Source organism: Ambystoma mexicanum, chromosome 2q, assembly GCF_040938575.1.
Source record: "Ambystoma mexicanum isolate Mex_15411 chromosome 2q, UKY_AmexF1_1, whole genome shotgun sequence".
Classification (NCBI taxonomy): Eukaryota; Metazoa; Chordata; class Amphibia; order Caudata; family Ambystomatidae; genus Ambystoma; species Ambystoma mexicanum.
This window is the reverse complement of record NC_090924.1, coordinates 1017265167-1017284865: the sequence shown is the minus strand read 5'-3', so window position 1 is coordinate 1017284865 and position 19699 is coordinate 1017265167. Positions and strand designations below refer to the sequence as shown.

The window sequence follows — 19699 nt, the reverse complement described above, 5'->3', positions numbered from 1 at the left end:
TTTCCTAGAGGATTGAGCTTTTGCGGTTTTCAAATATTGAAGGTTTCGGTGATCTGTAATCACAGTAACGGTGTGTCGGGCCCCCAGAAGATAATGCCGCCAAGCCTTAAAGGCGGACTTGATAGCTAGAAGTTCCTTATCAGTAATAGTGTAATTGATTTCAGGAGGCGAGAATTTGCGGGACCAAAATGCCACGGGATGCAACTGATTGGTTACCGGGTCCTTTTGTGATAGAACTGCCCCCATGGCAAGGCTCGAAGCATCAGTTTCAACGATGTAGGGGAGTTCTGGGCGAGGATGTTTTAAGATCGGTGCAGAGATAAATCTAGTCTTCAAATTCTGGAAAGCTTGTTCCGCCTCGGTAGACCATTCAAAACGTTTGTTTTTCTTTAACAAGGCGGTGATGGGCTGGACTATTCGAGAGAATTCGGGGATAAACCTGCGGTAAAAGTTAGGGAAGCCTAACATGCTTTGAACACCTTTTACGGAGGATGGCGATGGCCATTTGAGAATTGCATCGACCTTCTTTGAATCCATACGCACTCCGCTAGGTGATAATATGAATCCCAAGAATTCAACTTCAGTCACGTTGAAAACACATTTTTCCAACTTAGCGAAAAGTTTGTGTTGACGCAATCTCTCGAGGACCATTTTCACGTGTTTCCGATGTTCAGTTTCCGATGAAGAATAAACGAGGATGTCGTCAATGTAAACAACAACACACACATCTATGAGCTCTCTGAGGACATCGTTCATAAAATATTGAAAGGCGGCCGGGGCATTGCAAAGTCCGAAGGGCATGACCTGATATTCAAATAGCCCATACTTGGTGCGGAAGGCCGTCTTCCATTCATCGCCCTCTTTTACTCGTACCAAGTGGTAGGCTCCTCTAAGATCCAGCTTTGTATATATGCATGCTTTTCTGACTTGGTCCAGGAGTTCAGGGATCAAAGGTAACGGATATCTATTCTTAACGGTGATCTGGTTCAGGGCGCGATAATCTATACAAGTTCTAAGGTCCCCTTCTTTTTTTGGAACGAAGAACAAAGCTGAGGAAGCAGGGGACTTGGAAGGACGAATAAACCCATTCGCTAGGTATTGATCCAGGTATTGTCGGAGGTGAAGATTCTCAGGCTCGGTGAGGGCATAAATTCTACTACAAGGAGGAGTAGATCCAGGTATCAGGTCTATCTGGCAGTCATAAGACCTATGAGGAGGTAGAGAGTTAGCCTGATTCTTCCGGAAAACATCTTGGAATTCTAGGTATTCAGGAGGTAACTGGGGAGCCTCCGAGGAAATTGCTGCCAGTGCAACACCAGGTCGACGGTGACAAGTAGAGACACATTCTGGAAACTGAACCGTTCTTGCTCGCCAATCGATCTAAGGATTGTGCTTCTCTGACCAAGGAATTCCTAGAATAATCTGGAACTGAGGGGCCTTGATCACATCGAACACGATCTTCTCATGGTGTCCATCTTGACTTACTAGCGTCACTTCTTGGGTGGTATGCGTTACTGGTCCGGAGGCTATCTCCGTACCATCCACCGTAGTAATGACGTCCTTTACAGCCTTTGGACAAAGAGTCAGATTCATCCTCAAAACCATTTCATGATCCACATAATTGCCGATGGCACCGCTGTCGACGTAAGCCTCAATCGCATGTAATCGATCCGGATGTTCAGGGCTAATGAGGACCATAGGTATCACGAAATGCGAGGTCACGGAACTGGTTTTAACGCTCGGCAAGAGGACCTCTATTCTTGTCGGGCGAGGTCGTTTCCCTGCTCAGAGTTTGTGACCCTGGTAACTGCAGCTCCTACTGCCTTCTTGGCTGGTTTCACCGGACAGTCTCGAAGAAAGTCCCAGAGTTTCCGCAATAGAGGCATAATTGCAGCTGTTTTCTCCTTTCCCGCTCCTTTTGTGTTAGTGGTCCTTTCAGGCCCCCTATTTGCATGGGTTCCCCGGAGTCTACTCCTTTGGTAGGAGTTGGTGGTTTGGAAAATACTCGAGCATCAAACTTGGAACGATCGGCCTTCCTGTTCTGCAGTCTGTGGTCAATTTGAACGACTAAGTCAATATAGTCCGAACAGTCTTGCGGGGGATTCACTACTTGGGCTAACACATCTTTGAGCTCTCCACGTAGACCTCTATAAAACAGCGTAATCCTTTTGTCCTCAGGCCATCGAGTTTCCACTATCAGTCTGTTGAAAGACGCAATATAAGCCAAAAGGTCTTGATTACCCTGTCGCAATGAAAGGAGCTCATTGTCCAAGGCCTGCCCATGTGAATGTCTTGCAAACCGTTTTTCCATACTGAGCTGAAAAGCTTGAAAATCATGGAGGACCGGATCATCTTGATTAACTAGAGGGATCGACCAGTCTGCCGCATTGCCACTAAGGTACGAAAGCACGAAAGCTACCTTAGCTTGATCAGTTGGAAAGGCTGCTGGCCGGCATAAGAAGTGCAACCGGCACTGATTAATAAATACTGCAAACCTCTTTGGGTCACCAGAAAATCGTTCGGGCGGAGCCAGAGGTACATTCCCAGGTAGGTTGATCTGCACTGGGTTCGTAGAGGATGTTGAAGGAAGATTTGCCCCTGATGCGGGTAACGGAGTTTGTCCGGCTTGTGACTAGCAATTGTCTAGCAAGATCGTCTGTTCGCTCCTTGGAAATAATCAGTTCCCTTCTTAGAGCATTCGTTTCCTGACGGGCTGCATGCACTTCTGCTCTTAGTTCGTCAAGTAACTGGGCTAGCTGGTCGGTATCCGAGGTTTCCATAGCGCCTGGGTGGGAGTTTTGCGATAGGCTTTGCGTTCTGTAACGCTCACCTGATTCCCGCAGAGGCGCCGTTCTTGACTGGGTGAATGCCGTATCTTCAAAGGTGATGTGTAACACACGGTTGGCTCTTTGGGCTGGACCTCTGTGCACTGTATGTCTGACTCGAAGAGTAATATGTCTGCAGATAGAAAATATGGGATTAATGAACTGGGGTTATTGGGTGCCTCTCTCCTCTTCCCTTTCTCTTCTCCTGTAGAACCCCAAAGGTTAACACCCTCACCTTAGGTAAGTGAACGCCGAGCTCTCCATCTGCCTCGGGGCAGGGTGCCGTAACCAGTTTCTTCACTGGATAAGGGTGCAGGCCTCTTGACCTCAGAGGACTGCTGTCCGTCGTTAACTGCACGAACGGTAAGTTCTGGGCGCTTCAAATGTCTTAAACGTCTTTTGTAATGATATCTTGTTTTGCAGAGTTCCGGCGATGGTGGATGGCGGGCTGATGAGAGTTGAGGATCGAACCCGCGTGAGGAATAGAAGCGCCTGGAAGCACATAGGTAAGCGCTTGTAGCCTGCTTCACGATGCGCACTAACTGTCCCTTTTATCTTGCAGGTACAAGTTCGGAGCTTTAGAGAAGCTGAAGGGTGCTGGAATACCCACTGGATTCGGCGTGGGAAGGAGTAATGGCACATGAGTAATAAAGTTGCCCAATGTCTTTAAACGCACCTTCTTTTGTCTTTCAGATGCGGGATGCAGCGCCGAAGGCCTCCGGAGCGTGCGAAGAGCTGGTAAGCTTTTGTCTTTCAGATGCCGGAATGCAGTGCGAAGACCTCCGGAGCATGCGAAGAGTAGGTAAGCCTTTGTCTTTCAGATGCCGGAATGCAGCGTGAGGCGTTGGTGACAGCCGATGGACCAGGTAAGAGATGCGCTGCCACTGAAGACCGTAGTGCTAACCTGTTCTTTCTTTGTCTTTACAGGTGCTGCTGAAGACTGGATTCCAGGATGGTAAGCCTTTGTTCCCTTAGGCCCAGGATCAGAAGCAGAAGACACGATGAGCGTTCTGCTGCAGAGAATGCAGAATAACGCAACGCAAGATTCATCCATCGGGTGTGGTTTAAATAGCCTCCTGTAGTGCTTAGGTGTCTCCTTCCACAGCCACGCCTAGGTAAGAAAAGAGTTCCTGCTTTCCAGAAGAGTTCCAGTGTTCTGAACCTAGGGAGTGGCTCCTGCCCCACCCAACAGGAAAAGTAGTCCCAAACAGAAGAGGATCAGGGGTTCAACTGGCAGGTAAGTAAGCAGCATGGTCTGCTGCAGGTAAGTCCACCCAAGCATTATGAGCCCGGCGCTTCCAGCGCTGGGACTGGGCATCTTTATGAGCCTGGTGCCACTGGCGCCAGGACAGGGTCCAAAAGGTCCCAATTGGGACTGGCTGGCACTCAGAACAGGGGTTATGGGTCTGCTTCCAAGGGAGTCGGGCAAGTCCTGATCTTTTGGAAGCATAGATCATGACAGCACCCCCCCTCAAGGCCCCTCCCAAACCGGGCTTCTCCGGGGGTTTGGGCTTGTTAGGAAATGTTCGATGAAATCTTTTGATTAGACGAGGCGCGTGGACATATTCTGCAGGTTCCCAGGATCTTTCTTGGGGACCGTAGCCTTTCCAGTCAATCAGGTAAAATAGTTTAGATTTGGAGATCTTGGAATCCAGGATGCTTTTGACTTCAAACTCGAGTTCTCCATCAACTAGAATAGGTTTTGGAGATGTAGTTAGTCGGGTTTGAGGTTGCACGGGTTTTAATAGAGAGACGTGGAAGACCGGATGTATCTTCATGTGAGGGGGCAAGTCCAACTTGACCGCTACTGGATTTACTATGGTAGTGATGGAATAGGGACCAAGGTATCTTGGGTTGAATGTGCGTGGTCCTTTTAGAGGTAGATATTTGGTGGATAACCAGACTTGATCTCCTACTTGATATTGGGGGGCTTCCTTCTGATGTTGGTCTGCTCCTTTCTTGTATTGTTCTTTAGCCCTTTGAAGGTGAGAAACGGCTTCCTTAAAGGCTTGGGTGATTGTAGAATGCAGGTGGTCTACTGCTGGTGTTCCAAGATCTTGGAGTGGATCCAAATCCGAGGTTCGAGGGTGACTACCGTATAAAAGAAAAAACGGGGTCTTCCCAGTTCCCGAGTGGACAGAGTTATTGTAGGCATATTCGGCTATCCAAAGGATATCTTTCCAAGTTTTTTCAGTTTGTTGTAGCATGCAGCGCAAATACTGTTCCAGAGTTTGATTGGTCCTCTCGGTTTGTCCGTCAGTTTGAGGGTGGTGGCTGGTCGAAAGTCTCACATCAATTTGAGCCGACCGACAGCAACTTTGCCAAAAATGAGAAATAAATTGACTACCTCGATCAGAAATTAGAACTGAAGGAAAACCGTGCAGTCGGACGATGTTTTCGAGAAATTCTCGGGCCAGAGTTGCTGCTGTTGGTAAGCCTTTGAGTGGAAGGAAATGCGCCATCTTGGAGAATAGGTCCACGATTACCAGGATCGTATTGTATCCGGAGCATGGAGGTAGATCGGTGATGAAGTCCATAGAAAGCGTATGCCAACTATATTAGGATCTTGACATATTCCCAACTTCTTTGGCTCCCTCCACCCTAATAATGCTTCTCCTTTCTTCGTGACATGTGTCCCACCATATGCTTGCCTTCCCTAAAATCCAATCTCGCAACAAAATAGTCCAATAAATCAAATTGGCCAGGTTGTATCCCCCAGCCTTATGTCAGGTGGTATTCAATTTTTAACCCCCCACCAACATCTCATTCAAACTATTCTCGTGACATCAAAAAAACGTTGTCACCTGAGTCCGCCATCACTTTCACATCTTTCCCATTAATGCTCACTTTAGCACAGGGACTCTCACACTCATCATCATCCAAACATGGGATCATATTCACAGTTATTAGCTCTACTTGCTCATCATCATTATCATCCCTCAACGATGGTGGACTCTCCTCAGCCACATATAACAATTTCTTTCCCCCCACAGCAAACTTTTTACAACAATTGGCAAATTGACCCCACTTTTTGCTTTTGGAACATGTCACTTTTCTGCCTGGGCACACAGGAGAACACACAAAATGTGTTGCACTGGCAAATCGAACACATAAATGCTACTCAGCCTTTTTGACTTTTAGGTCTATTCCCCTTTGAGTCTGAAGCTCCTCGAGGACATTGGACACTACCCTTTTGTTTTGTTTTTCCTCTCTGCCGTTCCTATTCACAATATCTCAGGATTTTTGCTTTCCTTCTTCGACAGCTTCGCTATGCAAGCCATAGAATGCTCTACTCTTTTCGCTATAGCTATCACTTCATTGAAACACGGTTCAGCGTTTAACCATAGTTCTTTCCTGATTTTATCGCTTTTACGGTGTATCATAAATTGGTCTCTTATGTGTTCATCCAACATTTTGCCAAACGTGCACGATTATGCTAAATGGCGAAGCGCCGTAAGATATTCCTCCACAGTTTCCCCATTTTCTTGCACCCCCACTCCAAAATATATCTCTCTAGAATTGTGCTAGTCTTGGGGTTAAAATGGGCATTCAATTTATATAATACAGTATGCAACCCAATAGAAACAGAAGCCTCAGATGATCAATCTAAATGCATTTCATATGACTTAATTGATGCATTAACCCTCATAAACCAAGAAATGCATCAACAAGGATACTTTGTGATCAGTAGATATGGTATTTCCACAAGCAGCCCGCACGTAATGTAAGAAACCCTTATTCCACTGGTTACATTTCATTTTTACTGGACCAGGGTAGGCCATGAAAATGGGATGGCCAGGTACTCCAGAAATTGGCATGATGTGCAGTCTTTTTTCATCTTGACTGTCACTTAGCTATGAGCAATACATCCAACAACCAGATAAAAGGGAAAAAACTAAGAAAACATCCGTTAGTGGCTGTACACCTGTTGGCCACTTTATTTTATTTTTAAATATATATCCTCTTTGCTTCCGCAGACTCTTTCAAATTGCAGCCTGACAGCTCCTTTCATCTCTGTACACCTATGGAGCAAGGGAAAAAAAGTGCCATCCAATACTTTCCCTCGTACTAGAGGAAAGTACCTCTTGAACGCTTGTGCGTTCAACGCCGGTGCAGTGACGTCATCACTCCTTTGCCAGACATCTCCCTGTGTGGACCTCTGCCGCTGATGGGGAGATGCATGCCCCGATCCAGAACAGCGGAGGGCACAACCACCAGCACCAGAATGCACCTCCAGCACCTCATCGTCACCCAGAGACACGCATGCAGCAGGAGCTCAACCTGCTTCACTGTCTCCAACAGTCAACTGAGCTGCATCACTGGAACTACTTTAAGAACAAACATTCTACATACACATGTCGATTCCATGTAACAATGGAGATACAACCCAACAGTTTAGCTATATTTATTTTCTTTTTAATTTAGGTAGATGCATAGTCATTTACATATATAGAGAGTGGGCAATCTGTGGACAGCATTCCTCCATGGAAGGGTACAATTACTGAGCGCACTCTGCCTTGTGGAGACTGGTTGGTCCTTTTCTGAATGGTGCTCAGTGAAACCGCACTACAAAGTGATTGTGCAGCTGACGCTGTCCGGTCCATATTAGTGTGAACACACAAGCAGCATGATTACACAGAGGGCCTGATCACGAGTTGGGTGGTATCCCGGCGTTAATACCACCGAACGTCAATTGCGTTAGCGCCACCTGTTCTGGTGCTATTAGCGCAGGATCATGAGTTGGGCGATAACGGGAAATCCCCATTACCATTTGGGTCCGTTGGACCCAACGGGCAATTTCGGTGCAATTACGGCATGCTAATACTGCCAGCAGTAATTGTGCCAAAAACGGCGCTCTAAATGGGATTTTCACCTCCAGCAAAAAGCTGGAGGTAACACAGCACATTTGGCATCCAACTCGTGATCAAGCCAGACTTTAAATGAAGTAGTATGAGCGTTAACGCCTCATTTAAGGGCTAACGCCCAACTCGTGATTAGGCCCAGAGTGCAGGGTGAACCATCATGTTGCATTTCTCCCTGGCAATGTGGGGGTGCTTGGGAGTGCCTTAATAATGGGACACAAAGTCCTGGGCTGCACCAGTAGGAGCATCTGTGTAATATGCATCAGCAATTAGGTTCTGTATGTTTCAAACTATTGCTGGGATGCTCTCTGGTTACACTGGACAAATGTAACACTGGACAGCCCTGATTTTGGAAGCTTTTTCAGAAACAAGGAGAGTCATTGCATAAAACAGTTGTGTACAACTGTGTAGAGTATCCTGTTCTTAACATTGAACTGTAATAAATGTACAATCCTTAAACTGCATATAAAATGTAACCAGAGCAGTACTAGTCAACCAGATAATAGATATTATGTAGTCACCAGTACTTACATTAATGCTGCTTTGAGTGCATGTGTTATCAGACTGAATGTCCAAGTCGGTAAAATTCAGTATGGCACGGTGACCTTGATCAACACGGATAAGCCAAGAGCAATCAAGGTTGTCCCCGAGAGAGCTTGGATAGTTTGGAGAATGGATCTCACCACTGGATGCCTGGAACACTCCACCACAACCTGAAGAAATATATAGAAATGTGCAATTAAACTAGAATTCCAAAAGCATGGACCATGAGAACAGCAGATAAACTTGCAATTATTAAACCATAGACAATACTGGGTTCGGCATTTCATCCCTATCTTGTACTGCCGCCTGTAGGCCTCTGTATCCCCTCTCTAAATGCCCTTCCAAGTCTACCATTAATAGTCTATCCTTCCAATTGTATCTTATTCTTCAAAATTATGGTATCCTCTTTCTGTACAGCTCTTCATCACTTTACAGTAGTAGGTTCATGCTATCCAGCACATACATACATCAAGAACAAATTTTCAAGCACAGAAGACCACTACCGCAGAGATGTGCACAGTACAAAAGACGCAAAACATAACAGCCACGGATAAGACACTTTTATTTCAGACATGAGCTTAGGTGGCAGTACAGCTGTTGACAGCTGGCTTGAGATCATAACACAGTGGGGCCAAATTCAGTAACAGATTAAGGTCTATAACCGACAGTGAGTTTAACACACCTCAGCAGGCAGTCAAAAACAATTTGAGCATGGTTTTCTTCCCACTGTCTGTGTGGCAAACCTAAGGCACCAAAAGGCCATGAGCCGGTGTTGTGGTGCACATCAACTCATGCAGTCAGCAGACACAAAACCAGCTACGGAAACAGCGGACAGATCAAGAGTACACCACAGATCTGAAGACCTTTGCAGCAAGAAAGAAGGAGAGTTCTTGAACTGTGGGTGTCTACAGCAATTGTTTTTTGTGTATTACACTCCCACATCACAGGGACAACCCCCAGGAAGATGCATGAGAGAATCTATGCTGTCACTTAGAGGCAGTGTGTGCTCTTCCCGGGCTGGAAAGAGAAGCCCCTCCCATGACCGAGTCACACTGTGACATGTCTTGCAGCAAGAGGCCTTCTGCATTAAATCACAGGCAGCACGGCATGATCTAGGGATGTGGTCAGGCTTTACCACAATGCACTTTCAATGGAAGCACGCAAGCTGGTGCCACAGCAAAAGAACATCGCACGCAGTTCATTTGACCAGCAATGCTGTATTTCTCAGAGTAAGACTGTGTGGAATCATTGTATTCTCCCCAGGAAGCTCTTTCAGACACGCCAAGGAAGGGGTCCATTGGAGAACAGATAGCAAGAAGATGGGATCTGGGCCAGGGCAGAGGGAGGTGGGCAGGAAAGAGGGGCAAGAAAGTGAAAAACCTAGGAAGAGCAAGCAGGACCAGTGTATATGAGACCCCTGGGACAGAGGCGGTAGAACTGGAAAGTGATTGTGGGGAGAGAGAAATAGTTATCTGAGAAGTGGAGAAACTAGGGGAAAAGTGGTCCAGCTGAGGAGAGGAACCAGAAATCAGAGGGGAAGTAGAGTGGGTCAGTCAAGAGGAGACCCTGTCAGTACTGATGGATGACGTGAACGACATGTGATGGGTGTTGGTGCTTGGTGTCACCTCCAGTCGAATACTTAGAAATGCAATGGCAGCAGATGCATTGGTGTGTTAAAGCTCTGCACCCCCAATGTAAATATGGGACCACCTTGACTGCTGGCACACTGCAGCTCAAGTTGCAATTCAGTGCTAATGTTTTCCTGACACTCACATTGTAATGCAATTAGAGTTGCTGTGAGAAATCCTTGGATTTGCAAATAATTTACAAATACATAGATTTGCCAGGACAGTCTCCTCCCTGAAGCCCTGCACTGTGATATGATATGATATTGTATTTATAATGCGCCTGATCGTGCAAGTGCGACAACGAGAGGTGCAGAGGGAAGCGTTGGGGGGAAGTGCAATGAGGGAGAGGGTAGGGGGAAGTGTGGTCAGGGCCTATAGGCTCTCGGTAAGTGTGACCAGGGCAGCGCAACTCTGGGTAAGTGCAAGTCGGCAGGGGGGGCTGTAGAGGTTACAGATTACAACCCCTAAGTATGCAGCAGGCCAGACGGCAGTGCAAGGAGGACTGTTCATAAAGGAGTCTGGTAACCAGTGAGACTCTGAGGGTACCAAGCCCACAACCGGCGCATCAGACAAGAAGGTTAGCAGGGGAGTGAGAGAGAAGGCAGAGGAAAAAAGAGGGTCTTGAGATGCTTCTGGAACTTCAGGTGGTCCGGCTCAAGTCTGCGAGTGGCAGGGAGGCCGTTCCAGAAGGAGGCACATGCAGAGGAGAGAGATCTACCCTCCACTCCATGTCTGGAGAAGCTTCTAACCCTTAGAGAGCTGGAGATAACTGAGCAAAGGGCTCAAGGCAGAAGGTACTTAGGCACAGGGAGTTGGATGTAGTGGGGGCCCTGTACCCAGAAAGCCTTGTGGATGATGCAGAGGGTCTTGAACTTGATCCTTGTAGCCACCGGGAGCCAGTGTAGAGATTTCAGTGCTGGGTAGATAAGTCCATGGGCTTGAGGCCAAGGATAACGCTTGTAGTCCTGTTCTGTATTAGTTGCAGAGGGCGCAGAGTAGAGGCAGGCAGATTGCGATAGAAGCTGTAAGAAGAGAGAACCAAACCTATCGAGACAGTGAGCATCTGGGGGAAAGTGAGAAAAAGGTAGAATACCTCTGAGGTGGTGCAGCTGGAGGCGGCTGAGGGAAGCCTGCAGGACAGCCTGGTGTCATCTGCATAGCACTGAAAGTTGGAGGAGAAGGTGGGCCGGAGGGGCCAGGTAGATATTGAAGAGCCAGGGTGTGAGGATAGAGCGTTTGGGGGACACCACATGTAGAGAGAGTGGTAGTGGAAAGGAAGGACATAAGTTGGACCTGAGAGGGTCGGTCCAAGAAGAAACGAGGTCAGCCATGCCAGAGCCTGATCAGTAATGTGCAGGTTCTCATGAAGCCGATTGATCAGGGTGGAGTGATTGGCCGTGTCGGAAGCAGAAGTAAGGTCAAAGAAGGAGAGCTAGAGTCAAGATTAGAGAGCAGATCGCGCTGTGCAATAGTCAGGGTCCAGGGAACACGGAAGTGCAGCCTCACGACTGATGCATGTGCAATACAGCCCAGTGGATAAGAGAGCCAAGGGTTAACCAGACAATGGCATGTGCAAAATGTTTCCTTCCCATGGGAATCGAATATGGAGTCCACTGGAGGGAACAGAAGCTCATTCACCCAACCCCATGCTCACTTGTCACAGGCGTAGGGAGCAGTTAGCTTAATGTTCCCACCACAACCGAATGCATAATCGGGAACAGCGAGAGCTTAAGGGAGGCACCTTGTGCTGCTGTACTCCCAACCTAGCCAGCGTTCTTCAGCCCTACCCCGCCTGGGGAGAACTGGTTAGCACTACCTAGAAGAAGGGCCAGACACAGAACTGTGGTACCCTTCACCCAGGCCATTGTGTGCCCCCACAATTGGCTATTTTTTGCCCCATGCTACTCTCATTGCCCCTTGTGTTTGCCAATATTTCATTCATTGCCACCCGAAGCATACCGATTTTTCCCAATTCCACTCTGCTTGCCCAGAACTACCTAAATGCACCCTGATTTTCTCCATGTCACTCTCACTACACTTACTCCAGTTGTGCCCTAGGTCAACTCATTGTATCCCAAACTTCCACATTGACCACTGATTTGCACACATTTCATCTCTCATTGGGTTCAGTATTGTGCGTTCATTTGATGATATGATATGGCATTTATAACGTGCCTTTACACAAGTGTTTCAAGGCGCAATGTCACCCTTATTGCCCCAAAATGATTTTATTTCCACCAGATGTATACCATGCCACTCTCATTGTCTGATGATATCCTATCCTCCATTGCCCCCTGCCTTGCCCACATATCACTCTCATTTCTCCCAGTTTTAAATCATCACTCTCATTGCTGCCAGGACCTCCCAATTCCATACTGATTTGTCCATATATGACTCTCATTCCTCCCACTCTTCTCCATTTTCACTCTAATTGCCAACAGCAATGCCCCATTTCTCTAGTTGTTTACTTTGTCACTCTTAGTACCCCAGAACTGCCGCAGTGTTACTCTTATTACCCAGATGTTTGCAGAAATCACCCTTAGTGTCTGAACAAATACATAATTGCTCCCTAATTTCCCCAAGTCACACACTGACCACATTTCTTCCCCGTCACTCTTTCCTCACAGAACAATCCCATTGCCCCATGTCACTCTTATTCTGATGAAAAACCGTGTATGCCCCTTATACTTCCCTTAACATTCTCAATGCCCCCACAACTGCCCATGGCCCTCTCAATTTACCCATGACTCTCTCTCATTGACCCTCAAATTCCCCTATGTCACTATCATTGCCTCCAAATATTCCCAATGTCACACTAATTGCCTGAGCAACTGCCCGTCGGCCTCTAATTTGACCCTTTGTCATTCACCTTGCCGCCAACAGTGTTGTCCATGTCACTGTCATTTACCCCTCGAACTGCCCATTTTCTTTTGAATGACCCCATTGCACAAATAATTGCCCCAATGACTATCATCACTGCCGAAATACCATGTTACCCCTGCTCTGCTCCAGTGTCCTTGTCACTGCTTTATGTTTGCCCCATAATGCTCTCATTGCCCCCACACGGGCCTCACTGCCACATAAAATGCTCACGTTATCCCATTGTAACAGTTATTGCTACACCTCAATCTCATTGCTGCCAGCAATACCCCATTGCCCCAGTTGGGTCCCATCGTACTCCTATTGCGCCAGATCTGACCTCTCTGTTCCCTAATATGCCCCAAGACACTCTTCTTTCCCCAGAACTAGCTTTCGTTTACTTACTCATTTCCTGCAGCGCCATCTGATTGTTTGTTTTTTCTTATTATTTTAAAAGTGCATACTTACAGCCAAGTACGGGCACCATGCTACTAAAGGTAATGGTCACACTAAATACATTTGCACTCCAACAGAAATCTAACACCTATGAGAAACGTATGATTATTTATAAAAAAAGAAACCTCTTCAGAAACCAGTGAAAATGTTATTTCTAATATTCAATGGAATATTGCTTCACAATCTGGGCCATAGTACCAAAACATTCTAGGTGTAGGAATGACACAATCAGACAGCTACAAGATCAATTATACCAATTAGCTATCTTTAATCAAGTTCAAAACATATGAATGGTGTTATAAGTGCTGTTGTGATATAGTGACTGAAATAGTCAGCACACTGGTATTCTGAGAGAAGAATAGTGTTCCTGGGAGATTTTGTTTTGTAGGTTTACTATAGCAGCATTGGATGCGCTGCTCATTTCTCAGGTTCTCGGGTTCTTCTGGAGCATAGGGTCATATATTTGAGAACATTCAGCTCAAGGGTTCAAAGTGATCTCACCAGAGGCATTCCTCTGGCTATTCCAGCTGAATGGATGAATACAATGCAAAGATATCATACAAAGTATGACCTTGAGCATTGAGTTTTCCATTTACTTTCGGTTTAAGACCACAGGCATCTAAATAGTTCAAGAATGTAGTCACTGCAACATTGATTTTATCTTCTAGCCAGTAGATAAAGTCCCTGTTACCATTCACAGGATCTTGTCACTTCTCCCCAGAGGGGAGCCTTTCCCTGTGAGGCTAGTGAGGATAGCCCACTAAGCAACATTCCCCCTAAGTATGGCGGTAAGCAGGACCTCACAGGGAGATATTCCCCACTTGGGAACAAAGACTCCTGTCCCATCAAGGAACCCCGTAAATACCTTTATGAAGAACCATTGAAACCACACAGGCTTCAGGAAAAACATTCTCAACAAGTCAATGTTTGTTATTGTAATGTCACTTAAATTCGCCATCAGACAAACACACATACTGAGAAGATGAGGATGCCAGAAATAAAGATAACCCAGTCAACCATACTGGTTAAAAAGATTAAGACGCTTGAGCGAGTGAGGAAGGGCGCTCTGGAGAAAAAGACAAAGGAATATATTGATATGCTGGGGAGCGACTAGGACTCCCCATTAAAAACAGAAGGACCAACATATGTTGTTGGTGGAACCGGGGAGGTTCAAATCTAGCGAGAGCGAGAGACCAGAGAGCCATGGGAGGTCACCAGTCGATTCACCAACCGAATCACCAAGGCAAGCTCCAAAACTCAAGTCTCCCTTTGGTGGTTGGTAAACTGACACTATAGTAGGTGACTGCCAACGTTCGCACTTATGTAGTGTTTGGTCCTCTGCATTACATTTTAAACATTTACAAAGCGGAATGCTGACCCCACCCCCAGTCTGATTCAGAGAAGGAAGAAGGAGGGGTGAAGGCTGCTGACCCATAGCCTGTTCTGCAGAGCCTGTGCTTCCATGGAGTCCTGGTCCTGTGGAGAAGATATCACTGCTGCTTCTCGAAGGTAAGTGGAATGTCAAATGTGGGTATGTGTGTATCTGTGTGTGTATGCATCTGCGTGTGTAAGAGAGAGAGAGAGACAGAGACAGAGAGAGAGAGAGACAGAGACAGAGAGAGCATGGTAGAGACTGTTTATGTGTGATAGTGTGAATGTACGATGTAACTGCATGTGTATATGTGTGTGGGCATGTGTGTGTATGTGAGAATGCTCAAGTTGGATGAGATTTTTGAGTCTGTGTGGGTGGGAGAGATTGTATGTGATGAAAACTGATGAGTGAACACATTCTGTTCATTCATCAGTCATCACAGAGAGAGGTGCTGGGGAAGCCATTATTTTACAGGAATATTAGCCATTATTGATACCTTTCTTACAGTAGCTGACATTTGTACTGCCCTTCCGATGGGGAAATCCAACATGATTGGTGTTTTTATGTGAGGGCAGGGGGGGCTACAATAGTTCAGCCCTATGTTTCTTGCAGTGGCATGGCATGTGTTCTGCCATTGAGGTGTAAAGCTAAATAAAGAGTGTTTTACTTTGGTGCAGTCAGTGTGGACGTTTTTATTAATATGGCATATTATCTGTGCTGCCATCAAGTGTAGAGCCAATATGAGGAGTGTACTTATGTGGCCATACTGGCTTACATTGGTGCTGCCAGTATACACATGTTTTCATAATGTTACATGCCATTTTTCTTACTGGCATCAAGATTAAAGCCAACAAGATGAGTTTTCTTATGTGGCCATACTGGCATAGACTGCTGCAGCCAGCCTGGACCTGTTTTCCTAATGTGGTATGGATTATTTTACTGGCAAAGCCTACAGATGTTTGCTCCTACATGGGGATGCAGTCATATATTGGCAGAGCCATCATATACATGTTGTTCTACAGTATCATTACTGGCATAATGGGCAAATCAATAATGAGTATGTTCTTAAATGGGAAATCTAGCATATATTGGTGTAGCCACCAGGCACACGTCTTTGTGGACAAAGTGTGGACAAAAGTGTGGACAAAAGCATCATGGAAATGCATTGAAAGATGTTCCTGTGCACTGTTGGTGACTTGACATCTACTGAACTATCTCATGTGATACTGTGCAGTTTTGTACCAATTTTTCACAGAAATTGTACTCTAAAATGCAGCATTGTAACCCATAGTCTTGCATATTCATGGGAAACATGCATACCGCTTCATTTATCAGAGAGATCAACCACTGATGGACTAGGTGATCAGGTGACGTAAGCATGTGTCATCCCTTCTAGATGTTGGCTTCACTTTCTGTCTGGAACTTCCCTTCCAGCGGCCAGTTGGATCGGTTGCATCATTTCCAGCGGCAATCTTGGATTGGTAACATCACTTCCTCTGGGAACACCAATCAAGAGGAAATTGCCTCATCCAGCAACACCAGGGACAATATTAGAAAGACCAACCACTGATGGACTAGGCGATCAGGTGACAAGAGCGTATGTCATCATTTGTGAACTCCATTGGGGTGTCCAGCCACAGGTGTCCCAGTTAAGGGGGGGACACTGAAGGGTGAAGATCAGTCATTGACCAGCCTCTTTGCCGATGAGCCTTTGCTTTGTTGTGTCCTGCTACCTGTCTGCAAGTAACCTTAATTGCTTCTTCTCAGCTGCACCCTCACCATGCACTTCTCATGCTATATCTTCCTTTCCCTTCTTCTTCTCTCTTCACTCTCATCCGCTCAGAACCATCGAAACTCCCTCCTCATCCCATCATTTCTTCTCCTCAACACCACCTCTCATCTCCCTCCACTTCTCTTTCTATACACAAAACCTAATCCAACATTAACTTCCATTACACATCCTCTTCTCACATCTACCCCCAGCGCCTCTCAATTTCTCAGACTCAACATTGCTATGCTTCTACATCTCACTCTCTTTCCATTGCTCCTTGGAATGCAGTCTTTCTGCAGTAAAACTTCCTTTACCTCTGACTTCTTCCTTTATCAGGCTCCTTCTCTTGAGTTCATTACCCTAACTGAAACCTGGATCTTCCCCTCTGACTCTTCAACCTTTGCTGCCCTTCAGGACCTCACTAGATAATAGGATAGGAAGTGTTTGGGGGAAACCCCAAATAAAATAAAACATTTTGTTGGGTTTTTCCAGACGATAATGGGCCTCATTACGACCCAGGCGGTAAGTTACCGCCTGGGCCGTGACTTTACCACCATGGCATAAACTACGTTTACGCCATGGTGGTTGGCGGACTTACCGCCCCATTCCGAGGTCGGCGGGGCGGTAAGTCCCCAATCCCCATTTACCCTTCCCCATTCCCATTTTTGCCCCATAGGGCATAATGGGAGTGGGAAAGGCGTTAATTACGCCACCGTAAATTACGGTGGCGTAATTAACTCCATGGTCCCTTAGCGCCATGGATTTTAACACCTGCTAAAAGCAGGTGTTAAAAGCGCCATGGCGCTAAGGGACCTCGTAATTGGCGGTAAGGGGTCGGCGCAGCTAACGCTGGCGTTAACCCCTTACCGCCAGGGTCGTAATGAGGCCCAATGTTTGGCAGAAAAATGTGAATAAAAAGCTGGTGATTTAAGGACATAGAACCTCCTCACTCTCTCCATCTACTACAACTAGTACTAAAAACACGTTTTCTTCCTCCAAACTCCCTGACTACTTCTCTGACCTACACCATTATCTTTCCTCCTACGCTGAACTCACCTTTCCATCCACTGAAGAAGCCTTGCCTAACTTTAACTTTAATGCACCCTTTTCCTCTCACTACCATCCTCCTAAACTCACTCCTAAATCCTCCCCTCCACAGCCGTGGATTACACCTCTCTTCTGCATCCTTGAAACAATCATGCAGAAAAAGCTTTGCACTTGGCAAAGGTCAAGACACTCCTCTGATCTCTAAAACTATCTCACAGCTCTTCACAACTATTCATCGACTCTTGACTCTGCCAAAGTTGACTTCTATTTATGTCTCATTTCATCTCAATCCGCACAACCTAGGCGCCACCAAAAATCTCTCACATCCTTAACCCTCCTCCATCTCCTCTACTCTTTCTGCAAATGATCATGTTGTTTACTTTGTGTCTAAAATTTCAATCATTCACAATACCCTTGCTAATTACTTTCTCTCTCCTCCTCCTGCTCACATTTCCCCAGCACTCCTACCCTCCATTCCTGCTACTATGTCTTAATTTTCCTCCACCAACCCGATGAGATTATTGCTCTATTCCTCAGGGCTAACCCTTCCTTCCGCCCTGTCTACATTCTACCAGACTATTCCAAAATCCTACAGTGATTAATATTCAATCGACCCACTGAGTTCCTTGACAATTCACAGCCTCCGGGACCCTCTTCCATTTGGCTTCCAACGTCTGCATTCTACTGAGATAGATCTCCTCAATGTCAGCCACTTCATCTTTTCCACTCAACATGCAAACCGTTAATCTATTTCTACTCTTCTTGACCTCTCTGCTGCCTTCAATACTGTCAGCCATTCTGACCTTCTCTCTACATTATCTCTCCTTGGCATCTGAGATAAGGCCTGTGATTGGTTTGCTTCAAACCTTGTCCCCAGACACTTCCAGTTGTCCTGGAACAGCCATACCTCCCCTCTTGGTCCCTCTGTTGGAGTTCCCAAGTGTCTGTCCATATTCCACTTTTCTTCACTCTCTGTACTTCAGCTCTTGACACCATGATCTCCTCTTATGGCTCCTCCTATCCACTCTTCGCTGATGACATTCAGCTCTTCTTCTCCTTTCACTCCCTTTCCAATGAGCTGTTGTCAAACATGTCAAGCTGTCTCTCGGCCATCAAATATTAGATGGCATCTCACTTGCTCATGCACAACTCCACTAAGACTGAAGTTCTGTCTTCCTCTCCTCCTCCTCTTCTTTGCTTTTCTCCTGACTACGTTCCTTACTACTCTGCTTCCACTTGTAATCCTGGTCTCATCTTCGAACTTTTAGACAGCTTCTCACTCTTCATCTCCAAATCTACAACTACAGCCAGGCTCAACCTCTTCAATATCAGAAAAATGTGAAATCGTCTTCCTTTCAATACTGCTAAACAGCTCAATACTGCTAAACAGCTTATCCCCTCCTTAGTCCTTTCTAGATTTGACTAGCGTGCCAGTCTTCTCTATGGCCTTCCCAACTATGCTTTTTCACCTCTGAACAAATTTCTCAACTTCGCGGTCTGCACACTTTTCAACCTTTCTCACTTTACGTCTACCTCCTCTGCCCGTTGCCAGATTGCCTGGCTAACTATGAAACAAAGGGCTTAGAATAAACTTCTTCTCATCTTCAAAACTATCCATGGACTCGCCCCACCCTACCTATCTTCTCATCTCACTCCCTACTCTCCTCCTCGCTCGTTACGATTATCCTCAGTTCACCTACTTGTCACCACTCAAGACCCCTGTGCTCCCTCTCATTTCTTCTCTATGTCTTCTCACTCCTCTACTCTGGAATGCTCTTCTTCTCCCTATCTGTACTACTCCAACTCAACCACTATTTAAATCCAACCTCAAAGCTCTCCTTCTTTCTGAAGAACCTGTTTCCTAGCACTCTACGTTAATGAATCACCCTGTTTTCCTCTCTTCCTACCCTTCATGGACAACCCTACAGCACTTTTCCATCACCTCTCCATTCTTAATTCAGCACTCTCTCCACCATCTCGTTCCTATGTCATTCTATCTTGTCCTGGTCCCTGTTTCCACCTTTCCGTGCAACATCTGGTCTCAAGTCACATTCTCTCACCCGATGGTAGATTGGGTGTGCCAAAAATGCATTGCTTTCCCTGTGATTTTAATGAATAAATACAATTTTCAAATAACAACATTTTTGGTGGCCATCCGTAAGATCAGATGTCCGGGATTACGTTGCAGCTTGCAAAATCTGTGCTCATGCAAAGACTCCTCGATCACCACCTCTGGGGTTATTAGCTAGAATGCTTATTCCAGACTGGCCTTGGCAGATCATATCAACTGATTTCGTGTCTGATCTACCCCTATCGGGGGTAGTATGACTGCAATC

The 19699-nt window shown here is 46.1% G+C and overlaps 1 protein-coding gene across 1 annotated transcript in view; it reads right to left on the bottom strand.

The window, feature by feature from the left end:
- The window catches only part of CUBN (cubilin), a 1794835-nt gene that overhangs the window by 835346 nt on the left and 939790 nt on the right, over nucleotides 1-19699 (bottom strand). Inside the window, exon 31 of the mRNA XM_069648353.1 lies at nucleotides 8219-8400. Coding sequence (XP_069504454.1) covers nucleotides 8219-8400 — 182 coding nt within the window. The remainder of the gene's footprint in view (nucleotides 1-8218; nucleotides 8401-19699) is intronic.